Source organism: Halichoerus grypus, chromosome 1, assembly GCF_964656455.1.
Source record: "Halichoerus grypus chromosome 1, mHalGry1.hap1.1, whole genome shotgun sequence".
NCBI classification, from domain to species: domain Eukaryota; kingdom Metazoa; phylum Chordata; class Mammalia; order Carnivora; family Phocidae; genus Halichoerus; species Halichoerus grypus.
The window spans coordinates 209,498,767-209,520,604 of record NC_135712.1 but is presented as its reverse complement, the minus strand read 5'-3'; the positions used below and the strand labels follow the sequence as shown (position 1 = coordinate 209,520,604).

The 21,838-nt window shown below is 41.9% G+C and overlaps 1 protein-coding gene and 1 pseudogene across 1 annotated transcript; one reads left to right on the top strand and one right to left on the bottom strand.

Moving 5' to 3' along the window:
- The first annotated feature begins 1,753 nt into the window (after positions 1 to 1,753).
- LOC118552866 (large ribosomal subunit protein eL15 pseudogene) lies at positions 1,754 to 6,988 on the top strand (annotated as a pseudogene).
- Positions 6,989 to 10,250: 3,262 nt separating this feature from the next.
- On the bottom strand, positions 10,251 to 21,486 carry ZNF846 (zinc finger protein 846). The gene is given in 8 exon segments (XM_078055875.1): positions 10,251 to 12,534; positions 12,537 to 12,606; positions 13,108 to 13,190; positions 16,350 to 16,433; positions 16,911 to 17,037; positions 17,690 to 17,778; positions 18,230 to 18,463; positions 21,140 to 21,486. Coding segments are annotated over 7 exon segments (1,590 nt in total). The 5' UTR covers positions 18,300 to 18,463; positions 21,140 to 21,486; the 3' UTR covers positions 10,251 to 11,467.
- Between the last annotated feature and the right edge of the window lie 352 nt (positions 21,487 to 21,838).

Here is a 21,838-nt window from a genome sequence, read left to right as displayed (position 1 = left end):
TCTGATCTCTAGTCCTCTCTGAAGGAGCTCACCTGATTACTCAGGCTATCTCCAAGATACACTCCCTTTTGATTAGCTTACGTTCAACTGATTATGGACTTCATGTGTGCAAAATCCTTTATATATTTTGCCAACTAATGCACCAAGAGTGATAGCTCCTCACTTCTGCCATTCTCTTGATTAGAAGGAAGTTGTATATCCCACCCACATGCAATTGAAGGAGATTAAACAAAGGCATACAAGAGGGCAGGAATCATAAGGACCACCTCAAAATTCTGACTACACAAGTACCTGCAATAACATGGATGAATTTCACAAACACATTGTTGTAAAAGAAACCAGACATAAAAGAATGCATACTGTATTGGTTTATGTGTAAGAAAAAAAAAATCAAAACCAGGCAAAATTAGTACTAGTTTTGAAAATAAGCACAATTTATCTACTCTGACCCACTGAAGGTATAAAGCTTTGGACCTGGAGCAGCTATTTGAGGAATCCAAAAAATAAATATTTGCAGGTAGACTGATGAAAAACACCAGATTTCAAAGTATCACCAAACAGGCAGCAAATTTATTTTTTTAAAGATTTATTTGAGAGAGAGCAGGAGCAGAGGGAAGTGGTAGAGGGAGAAGCAGGCTCCCCGCTGAGCAGGGAGCCCAATGTGGGGCTCAATTCCCGGACCCCAGGATCATAACCTGAGCCAAAGGCAGATAGTTAACCAACTGAGCCACTCAGGTGAACAGGCAGCAGATTTACCAGTTTTTCTCCCTCTGGTATAACCCGGCCTGGACTCCATGCAGTTGAAAATCCAAAAGTAGGTATCAGCAACAACAGAGATTATTCCAGAAGATGCTCTTTGGTCTTGGCACAAGCGGTAGGTAGGCAGTCTCTCAGTGCTCAGTGAGAGAGATAAATACATTTTTTTGTTTTCCACATTTATTTATACTCCAGCCTTGCCTACAGTTTTGCTGCAGATTGTTTGTCCTGGATTGCAGTTCTCTCTTATTCCCAAATAAACTCATCTTTGGATGGTAAAATAACAGGCAGTGTCTATTTTTAAGGTTAACAACATTAAGCTTTTGATTGCTGAGGCATCTAATTCAAAGACATCCATCTTGGGGCACCGGGGTGGCTCAGTTGGTTAAGTATCTGACTCTTGATTTTGGCCCAGGTCTTGATCCTCAGGATTGTGAAATCAAGGCTCCGCCCTGGGCATGGAGCCTGCTTAAGATTCTCTCTCTCTCCCTCTCCATCTGTCGCTCCCCCCACCCCCATGCTCTCTCCCTTTCTCTCTCTCAAAAACAAAAAAAAAAGACATCCATCTGGAATAAACATATTGCCAGCTGCACAACCGAAGAGTCAGGCTATCCCACCTATGAAGTTCCCCTTTCAGAAAGCCCTGGGTGATCTAGAAAACTGACTTGAGTGACCCTCTTGTTATGTTTTAAATTCACCAATAAAGAGTGACTCCATGGGGGGAGAAAAGTGAATCCATGAAATCCTAGACACCCCCCCCCTTGACACCAATAAAGACAGAGTCCCAGGTGTATGCATGCATGCTCATTCTCTCCCTCCCCCTCTCCCCCTGCCCCCACCTTGGTATGTGGCCCTGGGCATGCCTTGTAGCATCCAGGACCTTGTTTTTTGTTTTTTCTTTTTTGAAAGTTCCCTGATGGTTGTTGCTGAAGTACACCTTGCAATCATAAGAACCACAAGGGCCAGTCCAGCTACAACACTGACTTCAGTTGGGGGAATGTTGCAGGGCTCCCAACAAGTGGTACAGGCCCAGGTGAGTGCCCCTAGGCATTTCTAGCAGAGAGCATCATTATCAATAGGCTGAGACTGACACAAAACAATGCACTCTCAAGTGAGAGCACTAGAATACTGAGTGGCACTTAGTAAGATTAAATAAGCCACAACTAATGATATTTTAAAAGAACACATCTGTATGCAAAGATTCCAAATAAAATATTAGCAAAACTAACCTATCTATGACACAAAAGAATAATGCACTATAACCAGGTTTATTCCAGGATTGCAAGGGTGGCTTATATTCAGAAATAGTCTCAACACAATTGATTACTACAGTAGAAAGAAAACTGAACTGTTGCAAGGGAAGCTGAAAAAGCATCTGATAAAACTTGGCACTCATTTCTCATTTTAAAAAGTAAATGAGAGAATGCCAATTCCCGGTTTGTTCTGTAAGAACCTGGGAGTGGTCACTCTGTCCCAACAAGGAACAAAAAGCTGAGCAACTGAAAAATAAACAATTATTCTTGACCCAGCAGAGAAATGGATGTTTCAGGGCAAATAACGCCTCTAAAATTGGAGAATGACAAGCTATTACAGAGAATCACAACACTCTAGATAGAAACAAGTGCCCACAAACCTCTGTGGCAACAAGTACCAAGATAGAGATAGATAAATTGCAATTGACAAAGTGAGGGAGGCCGGCATGGGCAAGTCTGACATAAAAATTCCAGGGGGACCCAGTCACTGAGAGCCCCCACACATCTGTGGGTTTTACCTGTAGGAGCTCAAACAGGTTCCACCATGAAAACTGGAGAAAAATTCCCTCGAACTTCTGGAAAGGTGGAGGTAAAAGGAACCATTTTGAAAAAACGCCAGAGCATTCTAATCTTCTTAACAAGGTCTGCCCTCAGGAGAAACTATTTAACCAGAGCCTGACCTGCTGGGGATTTATGGGAGCCTAACTCACCCGCAGGAAGGGATATACACAACGCCACCCCAGATAGCCTCCACCTGGGAGGCTATCACATAGCATGGTTAGCGGTGCAATTCATATAGTCCATGAACCCCCATTGCTGTTTACTCAGTGAATCCCAAGGGGTTCCTCAGGTAGCCAAGGGAAGGATGGATGGATTTATTTACCTATTTATGTACTTATTTTCAGCCTTAAGAAAAGGCAAAATTGGGGGCACCTGGGTGGCTTAGTTGGTTAAGCATCCGACTCTTGATTTTGGCTCAAGTCATAATCTTGGGGTCATGAGATTGAGCCCCGCATCTGCTCCCGCTGGGCATAGAGCCTGCTTAAGATTCTCTCTCCCTCTCCCACTGCCCCTCCCCCCACTCGGGAGCACACATGGACTCTCTCTCAAAAAAAGGCAAAACTGGGTTATTTAACTTTGAAGCAGTGGAGATGATCACCTCTTTAGTAATAGGGTTATTAAGTTTTAATCCTTGGTGACCCTGTTTAACTTACATTGGGCCATATTAATTATTTGAGCAAGGGATTCATAGGGTCCTATTTTATAAAGAAAACTTGTAAGTGCCAACAACTTACCTTCATTTAAATTTATTATTTATTGTTGGGCGCCTGGGTGGCTCAGTCGTTAAGCGTCTGCCTTCGGCTCAGGTCATGGTCCCAGGGTCCTGGGATCGAGTCCCGCATCGGGCTCCCTGCTCTGCGGAAGCCTGCTTCTCCCTCTCCCACTCCCCCTGCTTGTGTTCCTGCTCTCGCTATGTCTCTCTCTGTCAAAAAAATAAATAAAATCTTTAAAAAAAAAAAAATTTATTATTTATTGTTGTCATAGATATATCCAAGGTGATATATTTTAGGGCAATAGGTTCTAGGAACTTTATTATTTTTTAAAGATTTTATTTATTTGACAGAGAGAGCAAGCACAAGCAGGGAGAGCAGCAGAGGGAGAGGGAGAAACTCACTCCCCACTGAGCAGGGAACCTGAGGGGCTCATTCGCAGGACCCTGGGATCATGACCTGAGTCGAAGGCAGATGCTTAACTGACTGAGCCACCCAGGCACCCCAGGACTATGGGAAATTTAGGTAAGGCTACAGTTAAAGTAAGGCACATGTATTTATCCTCTATTTTATTTTTAATTACTTTTTTTTTTTAAGTAGGCTCCATGCCCAGCCTGGAGCCCAATGCAGGGCTTGAACTCATGACCCTGAGATCAAGTGTCATATGCTCAACCAACTGAGCCACTCAGGCACCCCTATTTTTAATTACTTTTTAAAGATTATAGTGGATATCATGTTTAAATTTGGTGTGATCCCCAGGTATAACTATATTTGAGACACAGTATTAAGTCTATGAAGCTTTTTCAATTAGTGCATTTTAGTAAATGTTAATGTAGAAGTTATGTTGAAGAGGCACAAAAGCCAATCAATGTCCCTTTTATCTTTTTCTTCCATAACTTTTTTGAGTATACAAATGTTATCACATAGTTGTTATACATGATTATTATGTTTAACTAGTTATAGAAGTTTTTAAGATATGAAATTTTAACATACAAATTTTGGAATTCTAATTGGATCTGATTATGCATCTTTGTTTTCATTATTATATAATTTATTTCAATTCTATATTAAAATATTATGTATGGTTTTTATTTAGCTATCTTTTATTTTCTCCCCTGCACTAGGGATTTCTTGTTTTTAAAATCAGTAAGTAATATAAGAGTAGCACTATGGTTTCTATACCTGGCATTTGCTGGGTACCTAAAATTTAAAGTTCTCTTTTTTGGGGGGCTGGGAGTGCTTCCCAAAAAAGCTGCAGCCCTTACTTTTTTTTATGTATTTATTTAGTCTCCTGTCTGACCTCGATTATATTTCCCTTAAAAAAAAATAGGTATTTACCTGATAAGCTCCTGGTGGCCCCAAGTGGCCCCTCCTATGAGCAACAGCTTTTCTTCCTAGGGTATCCCTATCAACTTTAGAGGGGCTGAGGTTTAAATCCAAGAGAAAAATAATGGCAGAATCCTGATTTTGTGGTAATTTCATTTTCAGGAGGATGCTTTTAGCATGCTGATAGGCAGCAGCACTCAAGAATGCCCAAGTATACTGACCAGGGGACTAACAACCTCATATGAGCTGTGAAACCTCCTCAAAGGTCTTAGGGAAGCAAAAACAAAATGTTCCTTCCTTCCTTCCTTTTTCATTACACACTGAGCCACGAGTCTCCATGGATGGGATCTTCTTTATCCCACTAGGTCAGAGAACAAAGAAGCAAAGGGATTTGCCTTTAAAGCAGCATTTAAATTTTTGGAAGCCAGGATTATCCATAGGATGGACCCCCTCCACCTAACTACTGATGACTGAGAGAGGCCTGTCCAAATTTCAAATCAAATGGATGAGTGTTTCCCAAAGGTCACAATTCCCAAGGAATATTCAATGACAGCTTTCAATGGCCCAGTGGAACACATATATTCACCCCAGACTTATTTGTCCATCAAAGTAGATTTCTCACAAAGAAGGAACAGCACCTGGGACTCAATGCTTGTCTCCTGAGCCCTCCATGGTGGCCCTTGGTGGTGCTCTAACGGTGTTGGCCGCCCAGTGGATCAGTCTCAGCACCCTCACAGTAGTCTTGAGGATAACCATTTTGTGCTTCCCACTTTCCAGGAATCCTTCACTGTGCCTCTTTTAGTATACGCCAATTATCCCTAGATGCTTCCATGATTTCTCATCCAGTAGGACACTTCGTTAATAAAATGTTGATTGGGGACCTCTCATACACCCAATCACAGTTAACTATACAAAGCAAGAATCTGGGGTCAATCTCTTACCACAATTTAGATTGGAAAACCACAGAAGAACGTGCAGACACTGCATAAGGCAGTAATCGTCAAAGTGCAAGTGCGCCAGAACTCGCTGTTTGGTATAGGACAGTTAAGTAAGCCAAGAGCAGTCCAGAGGCATGCCCCCCACCAAACAGAGTCACCCTGTGCCCACTGATTTGCGCTGGGGTGACCAATTATAAAGGTGACCAGATGATAACACAGATAGGTTAATGCCACCGAAAGTTTATTACTTACAGTTCCAAGAGAAGGGGGCACACCAGGTAATGCAGGATCAATCGGGAAGCACCAGGTCAGGAGGCAGAAAACAGGAGTGAGGGGAAAGCATAGGTCAGAGCTCTGTTGGGGTTTCTTCAGGAAAGGCAAGGCAGAGCAGGGTAAAGGTAAATACTGTGTAGCTTGAATAATTCCAGTGGGCCCTGAATCACAGTTGTCTGCTACCTAGCCCTAGGTTGATTTAGGGCAGGAGAAATACTGGATTGTTTTGTGAGAGTTAAGATAGAGGAGCTGGTTGGAGTACGGGCTCTGGAGCGGTTGGTTTGCCTATGAGAGGTGAGCTTCCAAAGAAATTAGTTATTTAGCTAGTGCAGGGGCACCTGGGTGGCTCAGTCAGTTAAGCATCTGCCTTCGGCTCAGGTCATGATCCCAGGGTCCTGGGATCGAGCCCCACATTGGCTCCCTGCTTGGCGGGGAGCCTGCTTCTCCCTCTCCCTCTGCCTGCCACTCCCCCTGCTTGTGCTCTCTTTCTGTCAAATAAATAAAATCTTAAAAAAAAAAAAAAAGAATTAGCTAGTCCTTTGTCTGGAGGCAGCCGTCCACTGAAAGGCAAGCCAAAAGGGGCACTTACCAGTACATCCAGGAGCTATGGAGGAGGAAGCAGTCCAATGTAATGCACTTTCTCAGGGTGCACTGCTGGCAGTTACCACCAGCTCTCTGCACTTCACAGGGCCCTCCACCCAACCCAGCCCGATAAAGCATGCAGACTGGGGTACAAGGCCAAGCAAGTTTATGTCATATTTTGGATTCGTGTGTGATGTAGTGGCCGCCAATACCCAGGTCCTAAGGGTGCAACCTATGGCAAGCCTGTCCATCATGGTGTTAACCAGCTAAAGTTGCCCAACAACTTCAATCAGTTGCAGAGGAGCGAGCTGGATGCCACTGGGGCTCTGAGAGTCTTGAATTCTTACTGGATTGGTGAAGATTCCACATACAAATTCTTTGAGGTTATCCTCATTGATCCATTCCATAAAGCTATCAGAAGAAATCCTGACACCAGTGGATCACTAAACCAGTCCCCAAGCACAGGGAAATGGGAGGGCTGACATCTGCAGGCTGCAAGAGCCATGGCCTTGGAAAGGGTCAGAAGTTCCACCACAGGGCGCCTGGGTGGCTCAGTTGGTTAAGCAACTGCCTTCGGCTCAGGTCATGATCCTGGAGTCCCTGGATCGAGTCCCGCATCGGGCTCCCTGCTCGGCAGGGAGTCTGCTTCTCCCTCTGACCCTCCTCCCTCTCATGCTCTCTGTCTCTCATTCTCTCTCTCTCAAATAAATAAATAAAATCTTTAAAAAAAAAAAAAAAAAAAAAAGAAGTTCCACCACATTATTAGTGTTTCTCACCAGGCAGCACGGAGAGGACACAATATTCTCCAGCTCCACTGTTACTGCTAATATAAGTAATGTTTGTAAAATTCTTACCTATTAAACAATTTAGGTAAAAAAAAAAAAAAAAAAAAGCTAGTCCTGGAGGGGCAGTCTCTCCAGGCAGCAAGACCTCAAAGATGTTAAAGCAACATAATACACAAAATTAAAAGCATGATTAATACAATGGTTAAGCCAATGTCCAAACACAATGGTTTCCTCTTGGATGGAAGGTGATGCAAGATGGAAAAGATTCACATGGGTAAGGTAATCTTCCATTTCCTTATCTGGAAGGTACATACCTATGGACACACTATTTTGTAGTTTATTAGCAGCACTTATGCATTTTCACACTATATTCTATATGTATGCTAGAATTATAAAATTTAAGAATGGAAAAAAAAGGGATGCCTGGGTGGCTCATTCGATTAAGCATCTGACTTCGGCTCAGATCATGATCTCAGGTCCTGGGACCAAGCCCTGTGTTGGGCTCTGCACTCAGCAAGGAGTCTGCTTGTCCCTCTCCCTCTCCTTCTTCCTCTCCCCCACTCGTGCTCGCTCTCTCTCAAATATATTTTTTTAACAGAATGGGGGGGAAATAACAGAAAAGTATTAAAATAATGTAGTAGAGGTGGGGTGCCTGGCTGGCTCAGTCAGGAAAGCATGCAACTCGATCTTAGGGCCTTGAGTTTGAGCCCCACACTGGGGAGTTTACTTTTTTTTAAATAAGTAGAAGGAGGGGGTCGCCTCAGTGGCTCAGAAGTTAAGCATCTGCCTTCAGCTCAGGTCATGATCTCAGGGTCCTGGGATGGAGCCCTGCATCGGGCTTTCTGCTCAGCGGGGAGTCTGCTTCTCCCTCTCAATCTCCCTCTGTGCTCTCTCTCTCAAATAAATAAAATCTAAAAAAAAGGAGGAGGAGGAGGTAAAGCAGAAGAGTCAGAGAGATGGTAGTATGAGAGGGACTGACATTGCTGGCCTTCAAGAAGGAAAAAAGATCCAGGAAAAAAAAAGGAGAGAAGGGCATCTAGAAGCTGGAAAAAGGAAACAGATTCACCCCCTAGAGCCTCCAGGGAGGAATACAGTCCTATTAATATCTTGATTTTAGTTCACTGAAACCCTTTTCAGAGTTCTGAACTCCAAAACTGTAAGGTAGTAAAATTTTAGTTGTTTTATGGCATTGTTTGGTAGTTTGTTATAGCAGCAATAGTAAACTAATAACACAATGTAAAGCTAGAATATTAAGGTACAGATTGTGAGGTCAAAGAGAAGTATCTATATTTAGGATAGAATGGATAGGGTAGAATAGGATGGACAATGTATATACTAATTTCTCAGAAATCTATTGCAAAAAGACCTTGGCACATGCTGTTCTATAAAGCCAGCTTTTGAAAAAGGTCCTCAGTGACTTTTATGGTTAAATCCCATCCTCATTCAACTCACCCAAATCAGCATTTGGTATAGTGGATCAGTCGCTGCTCCTTGCCTTGGATTCATGGACACCAATCTTAATTCTATTGCTATTTCATCGGCCACTACTTCTCAATTCAGTCAGTACTTCCTCCCATGACTCCCAACTGCCAAAGTTGACTCCCAGGGCTTGCCAATCCTCAGCTGAAATTATCTAATTGAATGGTTTTAAGTGCCATCTATACACTGATGAATATGAAATATAAGTGCTCAGCCTGATAAGCTTTTTTCAGCTACCAAGAAGTCTACACATAAGCAGTCCAATGGCTGGTGCAATACTACAAGCAGAAAACATCTCTGTGTTTTTCAGCCATACCTTATTTGTCTGTAGCTTTTGTCCTCATAGTACACAATGTATCATCTAAACTATAGGAATGTACCTGACTTCCAGGAAGGAAGGAGAAAGAATGAAGAGCAATCCTTGAAGAGAAAAAGCCATTGGAGACTGTCCCCTTTTTAAAAACTTTCCCAGAATGCACACTGATGTCTTCTGCCTACTTCTTATTAGCCAGGATTATGAAATATAGTCTTCCCCAAGGAAACCTGAGAAGTAGGAATGATTTTTTTTTTAACTATGTGCCTGGAGATAATCTGGATTCTATTTATAAGGGACAAGGAATATTGTGATGACTAAATACTACTTGCCATAGAAAGCAAGAATTGTCCTATATCAAATAATATGAAGAGCCCCGTTTTATGACCCACTTGCAAATACACTAGAAAGCAGTACCTAAAAACATGATAAAATGCTCTTACATTGCGAGGGCACATGGGTGGCTCAGTCAGTTGAGTGTCCAACTCCCCGTTTCAGCTCAGGTCATGATCTCCTGGGTCATGAGATTGAGCTCCGTGTGGGGCTCTGCACTCAGCAGGGAGTCTGCTTGAAAGATTCTCTCCCTCTGTCCCTCCCCCAGCTCACGTGCACGCTCTCTTTCAAAATAAACAAATATATTTTTAAAAATGCTCTTAGAGGGGCGCCTGGGTGGCTCAGTCAGTTAAGTGTCTGCCTTTGGCTCAGATCATGATCCCAGGGTCCTGGGACCGATCCCCACATTGGGCTCCCTGCTCCACAGGGAGCCTACTTCTCCCTCTCCCTCTACCTGCTGCTTCCCCTGCTCTGTCAAATAAATAAAATCTTTTTTAAAATGCTCTTACATTGCCAAATAAAGTTCCAAATATCTCATATAATTCAATGAAGACATATATATGCGGAAGTCTTTAGATGTGAACCATAATGAAAACACCATTATATGAAATGAGTATAATATTGCAAAAAATTTTACTTAGAGTATCTTTTTTTTTTTTTTAAGATTTTATTTATTTACTTGAGAGAGAGAGCATGAGCAGGGGGAAGAGACAGAGGGAGAGGGAGAAACAGACTCCCCGGTGAGCAGGGATCCCGATGCGGGACTCGATCCCAAGACCCTGAGATCATGACCTGAGCCGAAGGCAGACGCTTAACCGACTGGGCCACCCAGGCGTCCCTAGAGTATCTTTAAAAGCAACTAAAACTTTGTAATACAAAACCACCACAAAAAATAAAGGTGCTAGCTGCTTTCCTTGAGAAGGAAACACACAGAAAGGCAATTGCATTTATGTCATTTATTTCAATATGACCTCCAGGAAGAATTCTCTTGTGTACAGTAAGTGAAGAGCAATACCTGAAAACTTCCCCAAATTCCTCTCATTCATACTTCATTCTTTCAGTGAGTATTTTGTGTCTCTTAAGGGATGTGTATTTACCAAAAATCATACCCACATTTTTACATTCATTCAGCTTCTTTCCAGGGTGGGTTTTCACATGTAGAGTAAGATGTATAAGATGGATACACCATTTCCCATGTACCCTACAACCACTATTTCTCTCCAGTGTGGATTATTTTTACTAAGGGTCAAAAGCCAAAAAATAAACACATACAAACATACACACATAAAGGCATACCCATTATTTCTAATATTCATAACATTTTCTGCCTCTGTGAGATTACCAAAGAATGTTAACATACGGGGCTATGTTTTCCCATATATCTTACCATCATAAGGTTTTTCTTCACTGCGTGTTGTGACTTACCCATTAACACCTGAACAATTTTCAACATTTCTTACATTCATGAGTCTCCTTGCACATGAAGCAATCAAGAATTTCTAAAAGATTTCCCGAAGCTTTCCCACAGAAATCTCTCCACTGTTTTTTTAAATGTTGAGTTCTTAAAAGATATAAGAAACAACTGTAGGTCTTCCTGGATCCTTGACATTTGTAGGGTTTTATACCAGTATGAAGTCTCATGTGGATATTAAGGCCTTGGCACGAAGGTTTTACCACATTCCTTACATACAAATGATCTATCCCTAGTATGAGTTATCACGTGCTATCAAAGCATGTGGTCGTATTTTAAGGCTGTATCTCATTCTTACCTTCACATCACTTTTACAGTAGTTTCTTATTTATCTGTAAGTAATCTCTATGCCCAAAGTGGGGCTCGAACTCACAACCCTGAGATCAGAGTCACCGGCTCTACCAACTGAGCCAGCCAGGCACCCCTGACTTTCACAGTAATTTTAGATATGTAAAATTAATGTTTAGAGCAGTAACAAAAAGGCTCTTCCACATACCTTATAACTGGAAGGTTCTCTCAAGTGTGAGTTCTTACACATTCTGTAAAGTAGGAACAATTACTGCCCTCCCATATACCTTATATGAATGGGAATTCTGCCCCAGAAAGTTCCTATCATGTAAGGATGAAAAATGAGTAAAGATTTCTCACACATTCTTTACTTTCATAAGGTACTTTATCCAGATGAGTTTAGATGTGAATACTAAGGTCTGAAGAACACTTACAGGTTTTTTCACATGCCTTAGTTCTTAAATGTTTAGCAAGTGCCGAAGATTGAGCGAAGGTTTTCCCACATTCCTTACATTCATATGGTTTCTCTCCAGTGTGAGTTCGCATGTGAATATTAAGGCATGTGGAGTATCTAAAGGCTTTCTCACATTCTTTACATTTGTAGGGCTTTTCTCCAGTATGCGTTCGCATGTGCATATTAAGATTTGTAGAACGAGCAAAAGCTTTCCCACATTCTTTACATGCATAGGCCTTCTCTCCAGTGTGAGTTCTTAAATGTGTGGTAAGGCCTGAAGACTGAGTGAAAGCTTTCCCACATTGCTTGCATTCATATGGCTTCTCTCCAGTGTGTGTCCTTACATGCTGATTGAGCATTGAAGAATTATTAAAGGCTTTCCCACATTCCTTACATACATAGGGTTTCTCTCCAGTGTGTGTTCGCACGTGTAAGACAAGTCCTGAGGAACGAGTGAACGTTTTCCCACACTCCTTACATAAATATGGCTTTTCTCCACTGTGAATTCTTACATGTTTTGTAAGGTATGAAGAGTGAATAAAAGCTTTGCCACATTCCTTACATTCATATGGTTTTTCTCCAGTGTGAATTCGCATGTGTAAAATAAGTCCTGTCGATCGAGTAAAGGCTTTCCCACATTCCATGCATACATAGGGCTTTTTTCCACTGTGAATTCGTCTATGATCTGTAAGGTATGAGGAATGAGGGAAGGCTTTCCCACATTCTTTACATTCATATGGTTCTTCTCCAGTGTGGTGTCTCATGTGTATCTTAAGGGATGACTGATCAACAGAAGTTCTCTGACAGTCTTTGCATTCACACACTTTCCCTCGTGTCTGAGTTTTCTTGTGCCCAGTAAGATTTGAAAGCTGACAAAAGGCTTTATCATGTTGAACACTCTCAGAAGTTTTCTCCCCAACAGGGATTTCCTTGAGCAAAGTACAAATAAAGTTCTTTTTAAAGGCTTTCCCATTCTGATTACCCTTAGAAGTTTTCTGTCTACTGTGAGTATAAATAAGTGCCCACTAAATGCTCTTCCATACAGGTGAGAGCCATATCGCTTCCCTCCAGCATTGCTTCTCTCCTGTTGATTAAGGTTTAAGTGATAACTAAAGACTTTTCCACACGCACTATAACAGAATTTCTCCCTCATCACAACTTTTATGCATTGGAAACATCATCATAATTGAAGTGTTTTTTCCATTTCCATTTAAGTGTACAGAGTTCCTGCCCTGTTTTTGAGTTAAGTTGAACAAACAGACTCTGAGGCTAGGGCCCTGAATTATATTCTACTTTCACAGAGTATCTTCTGGTAATTATTCATACTAAGTCATTTAAAACCTAAATTATTCTGACTAAATCCCAGTGCATCAAAAACTGGACATCTGAGTTATATTTATGTGGATCTCTGAGGAGAAACGGGTTTGAAGTAGGTTTAGAGTGCTCCTCAAATTCTTGATATTCAAAGAATCTCTTCACAGATTGTGCTTTCTTTGGGTAAGTGACATTTATTTCATATAATTCACATGGATTTTGTACTTCTGGTCCAGGTGTGGAAGAAAGGGATTACTTTTGGAGATCTTACCAATTGTATTCCATTTGATGTTTTTTCCAAAGAAATATCTTGAAGGGATGTGGAACCTTTGGTTTTGAGCTGCAAATCCAATTCTGAAAAAAAGTGGAAAAATTTAGTTTTGGAGAAAAATCCTGGGCTAAAATTGTTTAAAAGCATATGGCACAGAGAATGACACCACAAAATATGGTGAAGTAGGGAACTCCAGGACTCCTTCCCATCAGAAAACAACTAACAAGCTTACAAAAACTATCAAAATCAACTATTACAGAACTTTAGAACCTAGTCAAAAACTTACAACCACCAAGGGAACACTTATGGAAGAAAGAAGCAACTATAGTTCACCAAGAGAGTGCTGAGGCATTTTAATTACCCACCTACCATCCCCCCTCTCCAGATCACCGGCAGCCATGTAGACAACAGGATGCATCCCTGAGCAAGTTACAAGTGCTGAAAGGAGCACTATGGACTTTGCTGAAGAACTGCCATTGTGTTTCCATCTGCCTGGCAGCTTCCTCGAGTATCACCGCTGCAAGCATGTGCCTTTATCTCACCCAACTCAGAGAGTTCCCAGGAGCAAGGCAGCATCTCAGACAACTACTGATGAAAGTGTCTAAAGGCAAAGTGTTGCCCACAGCAGTCCAAGGAAAGGAAAAGCCTTTGGGACAAATGAAAGACAGCCTGAAAAGCCTTAGAAGGAACAGACTGGGAATGTTGATATGTGCGTAAATAAAAGCTCGAGTGTTTACCAGGGAATCAAGAAGTCCACAAGCACACTGGGGGCTGGATGCATGCTGAGAAAGGCCGGAGAGGACTCAAAACTTTCACCTCTGGCTGACCTTCAGCCAGGAATGGAAGGCTAAGGAAGAGTTGTAGATGGTCTAGCTAAACACTGAAGGAGTGGCCCAACACACAGCCAGTCAACAAAAACTAAAAGAATATTTTAGTTTTCTTTTCTTGGCTCCAGTATTTAAGGAATTTCTGTCACTCTAAGGTGACCACTAAACTAATAGAACACAGGTTTCAGGGACTGCACTAAAAAGAAGGCAGAACATACAAAAACAATTTATAAAAGCCACTAAACAAACACCAACAATACACAACAAGCAGCAACAACAAACCCAGGGAGGGGGTGAATCAGATTTTCAAACTGCCACATTATGGTATCTAAAATTTACATTCCCAACTAAAACATATGAGGTATGCAATAGAACAATAAAAAAATTAATACAAATTGTTCCTGAAGGCCAAAGCATTGGACTTACTAGTAAGTTTAAATCAATCTGTTTCAACACACCCAAAAAGCTAACAGAAACCATAGACAAAGAATTAAAGGAAACTAGAAGAATTATGTTTCACTTAAGAGATTGTCAAATAAGAGACAGAAATTACAAAAAAGAACCAAATAAATTCTGGAGCCAAGGGGCAGCTGGGTGGCCCACGTCATGATCCCAGGGTCCTAGGATCGAGCCCCGCATCAGGCTCCCTGCTCAGCGGGGAGCCTGCTTCTCCCTCTCCCCCTGCCACTCCCCGTGCTTTTGCTCGCTCTCTCTCTCTCTCTGTCAAATAAATAAATAAAATCTTTTTAAAAAAATTCTGGAGCCAAAAAGTACAATATCAGAAATGTGTAGTATAGGCAAAAGGATAGACATGTACCTGAACAGAAAAGAGAATCCAGAAAAAAACCCCATACATCTAGAATCAATATATTCTCAACAAGCATGCCATGACCATCCAATGGGGGAAAGAACGGTCTCTTCAACACACAGTGCTAGGATAACTGGATACTTCTATGCAGTAGAATCAAATGGGACCCCTACTTCACACCATATACACAAATTCACTCAAAACGGATCAAAAACCCAGTGTAAAAGCTAAACCTATAAAAACTCTTAGAAGAAAACAAGGGTGTAAGCCTTCAGAACATTGGATTTGACGGTGTCCAATCTATCTATTCTTAGATATGACATCAAAAGCACCAAAGAAAACAAAGATAAACTGGACCCCACTGCAATTAAAAATGTACATCAAAGAACACTATCAAAAAAGCAAAAGGATAACCCCAAAAATGGGAGAAAATATTTGCAAATCATCCATGTGATACGGGTCCACTATTAGAGTACAGAAAGAACGCCTATGCTTCAACAACAACGAAACAAACAACCCAATGTAAAAAATGGGCAAAGAACTTGAATCAGCATTTCTCCAAAGACATGGAAATGGTCAACAAGCACACAAAAGATGTCCAACATCATTTGTTTTAGGGAAATGCAAATCAAAACCACAGTAAAATACCACTTCATACCTGCTAGGATGGTTACTATTAAAAAGAAAAAAGAAAAAAGAAAAAAAAAAAAAGAAAGGGGGGAGGGAGGAAGGAAGAAAGAAGTGATGGCAAGGATGTGGAGTAACTTCTAGACTGCTAGAGGGAATATAATATGGTACAGCTTCTGTGTAAAATAGTTTGGTAATCCTTAACAAGTTAAACATAAAATGACCATATGCCCTCACAATTCTATTTCTAGGTAATAAGTTATAGTCATGAAACTGAATTTTATATGATTCTATTTGATATGTACAGAATAGGCAAACCTGTAGATTAGAAAGTAGATTAGTGGTAGGGAGGCTGACTGCTTAATGGTTACAGGGTTTCCTTTTCAAGTGATGAAAATATTTTGGAACTAAAAAGAGGTGATGGTTGCACAACACTGAATGTACTCAATACCAATGAATCATACCCACTAAAATGGTTAATTTTTGTGTATTTTATCTCTAAAAAAATATATATGGCACATACTTATGTCTAAATATGCATGAAATAAGATAAAAGGTTGAAACAAAAGGGAAATTGGACCACACACAGTTTGGCTTGTTAGGAGTTTGGCTTGTTAGGAGTTTGGCAATGATAAAGGGTATGGTGCTGAAATTGTAGGCAATGTACAAGGCTTAATACTCTGGAAAACTAAGGCTGACCATAAACAAAAAAACACTGATAGAATCAGGAAAACAAGATAGAAAGTACTGTAAAATGAGCTATCTGCAAGTAATGAAATTTTCAATTGAGTCAGACGGATCTTTCTGGGAGAACAGGAAAGGTTGCAATCAATGGAAATTTAAAGGTAAAGAGAGTTGAAGGTTCCTAAGCAAACTCAGAAACCGAATGACTTCAGCCTTCTCAGAAAAAGAGTATACCTTTGAAAGTCTGCCAAGTGGCATTTCCAAATGTATGGCACCTTTCCCAGGCATGAACTTACCCTGCAGAATTCCTCTCCCTCCTGTCCTCAGCTCTTCTGCTCCTCCCATTGAAGAGTTGAGATCAGGTTTGCATGATTCGTATCCTGCTTACAGGAAAAATATATAAAGTGGACCTTGCAAGACATGAAACGCGGCTCTTTGGATAGGAACCAACACTTTAGCTTCAGGGTTTCTGTAGACAGTGAAGTCTCACTTTACAAACAGCAAAATAATCACACAAAATTTTAAATCGATGCAATAAAACTATTCTAAAAGGAACAAAAATGTAAGTACATTCTTTCTGTGTCCTCAAATGACTAGAGAGCTCTAAGACCTGAAAATCATGTCCAGCCTCTACACACATTTAAAATCCTAAGGTTTTCAGTCCCTAAAAGGAATAAAGTCATTTATTTAGACAGATCTTCATTTTCACAGGGAATCCTCTAGATAGTAAGGCCCCTGAGGCCAGGGATTACGTCTGTCTTGTTTACCACACTATTCCCATTTGACAGCAAAGATACTTAAGAAACATTCATTTCATAACATTCATAACATTCATGAAGAAATGATTCCAGCCTTACCTAGTATAATGAGATTCTGGTAGTTCTCCAGCATCACATCTCTGTAGAGATCTCTCTGTGTTTGATCCAACAAAGTCCACTCCTCCTGGGTAAAGTTCACAGCCACATCCTCGAAGGTCACTAAGTGCTAAACCATCAAATACATGCTGGCTTCAGTTAACCACCATCTTCTTTGAGGTTCTCAGGAAGATGCATGAGGGACTGAGGAAGGTAGACCAGAAGCCTATGGTACTCCTGGGCCCAGACCTCTTCTCCTCTCTAGGTTCAGATGCTGCCTGGTGATCACAGCCAGTCACATGGACTTACCAGCATCACTGACACGTGACTACATTTATGTTATCACAACTTGACTGTGGGCTATTCATGCTTTATTCCTCCTCTACTTATAGGCTGTAGTTAGCACTGAACACAGTGCAAACATTGTAAAATCTTCTAACAGGTGAATTATTTCCACAGTAACACACACATTCCATGAGATTAGATACCTTCGTATCATTCCTCGGTATCTATCATACCACTCAACAAAACGATAAGCCAACAAGCATGACTGAGGATCAGAAAGAATTAATGAATATTGAGATAAAAGAATCATATAATCTTGAGGATTAGTGTAATCCCTATATATTCTGAGATGGCATGAGTCCTGGAGAAATTGACCTGAGACTCATTCCTTAAGCAGAGTCATTAATTGCTATAAGAAGCCTGGGGACATTACAAGGAGAAATGACTACCCAACAAATAAGCCTGACATTCTGCAGAAAGGTCAACTCTCCACTTACCTGAGAAGAATTCATCAGTAACCCAGCCACCATCCTTGCCTCCTCAATTTTCCCCTCATGAAGACAGTAAGGGTCCCAAGAAAGATGACCTCAGAGAGAAGAATGCCATGAACTCTGAAGCCAATCCAGTTCCAATAATCACATGCCTATAAGCTATTCCACACCAGGCACAGAACATACCACAAACACACTAATTCCATAAACGGGCAAAGTGCTCTCAGTTACCTGTAGCAAGAAAATGGTTTTCTGGATCTTGCTACCCATGAGGCACAGGTTAAATATTCCAATTTAGAGTTACACAAATTACAGTACAGAGAGACAGAGCTATTGACACAACAGAATTCATGAACATGTTACCCCCTCAAAAAGCACACACACCTTCCTGCCTCCCAAATCCCAGGAGCCTGACTTGTACATGCTCTGCTCATTTCAGTCGCTCTTCTATGGTCTACTGCATGATCACTCAGCCCCTGAGCACTGAGCACTGGATCTGCCATTTGTGATGGAACTATATGAAAAGAAGCATCAACAAGGACTCACCACACACCTGATTCACATCAAGGGCTGCCATCCTGTGAATCTGATAGTGAGAATTTCCAAAATATTCCATTTCTTGCTCAGAAGACCACTTCAGAGAAGCTTTTGAGTTTAAATTAAGAGGTTGATCTCAATTTCTCTTTGACTACTGGAGTGTCTGGGTAACCGGTTCACAATATCCATCATTAAGCAATAGACATTTTTCCTCAATCATCAAACATCACTCTTTAGCCATCTCTGTGCAGATAAAACATGTGACAGCCATTAAAAACTGTCAAATATCCTACCATGCAAATATTAATACCAACCTCTATTTACTGAGCACTGTTAGTAGCTCTACAAATATAAACTCCTTTAGTTGCCCTAACAACCCTCCAAATTGGGTATTAATAACTGTCATTTAATAACTGAGAAAATGTAGGTTCACACAGTATTAATAACTGTCTCAAATCACCCGTTAGGAAAGGTAAGCCAGGCAGACACATGTTGGTATGGCAAAAGCCTTATCTCCTGTGGTGGTTGTTATTCCTCAGATGACCAGAATTCAGTCCACATCCTCTGCTAGGCATAATAGAAATGAGAAATACACAAGATTTTATGAAATGAGAAGTCCTTCTGAGCACGCCCTGCTGGAACTTGGTTGGATTTAGAACCTTTGCCTCCTTCTGTCTCTTACTCCTTCATTCAGTCAGCAAATATTTAGTAAGGGCCTTCCTTCTGCCAGGCCAGGTACTGGGCAAAGAGGAGGGAACAGTTCTTAGGGATCTCACAGTTCAATCGGGCAATGCCGGTAATAAACAGATAATTATCAGTTGGTGATGAGCAGTATAGTTAAAGAATCAATCCCATTAAAGTATAAGGAGTACTGCACATATACAAATATATTCCTGATACAGAAACAAGGCTAGTTAAAGGTAGGATAAAGACAGAATAGGGAAATAATCACTTCAGAGGACTGTGATAATTTATACCTCACTTAAAAAGTGTCCAAAGTTTGACCCAAAGACATCCAAACTTGAAATACCATAATTTTACAAAAACTCAAAATACACTTATGTTAGCCACTCCAACAGCTTCTGAATCATGTCACTGGGTTTTTTGTTTTTTAAAAAAGATATTATTTATTTATTTGTCAAAGAGAGAGAGAGCACAAGCAGGAGGGGTGGCAGGCAGAGAGAGAAGGGGGCTCCCTGCGAGCAAGGAGCCCAATTCGGGACTTAATCCCAGGACCCCTGGATCATGACCTGAGCTGAAGGCAGAGGCTTAACCGACTGAGCAACCCAGGTGTCCCAGGTTTTTTTTTTATGTTGAAACCGAAGGCTTTCCATATTATCTCACAGTTAACCACAAAGACTAGTATACAAATATATCATGCATCTTTTCACCTTTTCTTATTACTTTTTTCCATCATTAGTTTTATTTTTATTCATTCAGTACATTTTCTTCTACTTCTGTATTTCTTGCTCAACCTTATGAAGTAGAATGCTTAGATCCATTTCTCGAACTTCTTTTATTAAATTACAGCATACTTACAACTAAGGGAGGCAATCATGAATAAAAATCTCAATGAGGAATTAAGAAATGAACAGCCCCTTATAACCATCATTCAGGTTGAGAAATAGAATATATCCAAATCCAGCATCTCAGACATAGTCCTTGTCTCTTTTCCAAATCACTCACTCCATGCCTCCCAACTGCAACCACTATCCTGACACTTTAGAGTGTTCTGCCTGTTTTCGAATTTTAAAGAGTATCAAACAGCATGCATTCTTTTATGTCTGGCTTCTTTCATTAGACATTATGTTTGTGACGTTCATCTAAGTTGCATCTGTGCTCCTTCCTTTTACTAAAGAGTATGCCACAAAAAATATATGCCACAATTCATCCACCTGTCCCTTGATCCACTTTGGGTTATTTCCAATTTAGGGATATTTCAAATAATGATGTTACAAATAAGGATGCCTGGGTGGCTCAGTCAGTTAAGCGTCCACCTTTGGCTCAGGTCATGATCCCAGGGTCCTGGGACTGAGTCCCGCATCAGTCTCCTTGCTCAGCGGGAAGCCTGCTTCTCCCTCTGCTTGCTGCTCCCCCTGCTTGGGCTCGCTCTGTCTCCCTCTCTGATAAATAAAATCTTCAAAAAAAGGAAAAAAATGATGTTACAAATACTGTTTATGTTCGACTGGTGGACATGTGTGTGTGTTACTGGTGTGTAAGTTAGTCGATACACTTTAAAACACTTGGCACTGTCACTTTTTTTTTTTTTTTAAGATTTTATTTATTTATTTGACAGAGAGACAGTGAGAGAGGGAACACAGCAGGGGGAGTGGGAGAGGGAGAAGCAGGCTTCCCGCGGAGCAGGGAGCCCGATGCGGGGCTCGATCCCAGGACCCTGGGATCAGGACCTGAGCCGAAGGCAGACGCTTAACGATTGAGCCACCCAGGCGCCCCGGCACTGTCACTCTTTTTAGTTTTACTTTTAGACATTTAGTGTGCGCAGTAGTATACACTCTGGTTTTTATTTCCAAATCTCTGGTTGCTAATGAAGCACTTTTTCATTTATTTGTTGTCCATTTGCATTTTTTCTTTTATTGAAGAGCCTATCCAAACCTCTTGCTCATTTTTCACTCTGGGTATTAATTTGTAGGAGTTATCACACAACTCCTTTGTTGTTACATGTGAGGCAATTAACCAAGTACTAAAGGTCGAATATCATGCCTGCAAATTATTTTCATCTCCTTACCTTCAAAGAGCTTATCATAAACATTTAACTATACACACGGAGAGGTGTAGAAAGAGGTCCACTACGCATGCAGAATACTAACAAATGGTCAATGTGCAACAAGGTAACCTGAATAATACATCAAACTTCCATAACGGGTGCCCACAGCCAGAGCAGTTCCGTCCAGTGCTCACCAGAACGCCCGCAGTCGCCGGGTCAGTGAGAAGAGGGTACTGCGGCCGTTTTCCACCACTGCGTACACGTTTCTCCCCTGGAGAAAGGGCACAGTGTTTGTTGTGGCAGCTTTTGAAGAGAGGCGCACACCGGACGGAGAAAAGGCCCTGCCTCCCCCGGGGACCCCGAGCCATGGCCACGACCCCCACCCGCGCTGGCGGAGCCGACAGAGGCTCTCGGAGGGACCGGGGCGGCCGCAGTCCCTCGGGCGCGGTCGACTGGCGGGGAGGAAGCGCCGCGATTCCCAACCAGCCCAGGAAGTTCGAAACCCCCGGCGCTGAGCGCCCCGCAGGCGGCCAACAGAGCGGAAAACTTACCTCCCACGCAGGGCGGAGCGGGAAGTGAGATGTTATCCGCCGAGCACTTCCGCTTCCGGTTTCAGACACGAGGTCAGCGTAAGGGGCGGAGCCTCAGGAGCATCCGGGTCGGGTTACGGGTGGCGGCCTCTTCTTCCAGACGCCGGGGGAGGCGGTGGGACCTGGTTCCAGAGCAGGCTGTCCACGGCGACCGGGCCGGAGAGCCGAGAGGAGCGCAGGGGACCGAGTTGGAAGAGGGACAGACGCGGTGGGCGGGGTTTGCCTCCGGGTTCCGGGCCAAGGAAGCTCACCAAGTGCCTTTCTACAAGTCTTTCTCCGTGTTGGGTCAGCTCCACGTAGCGC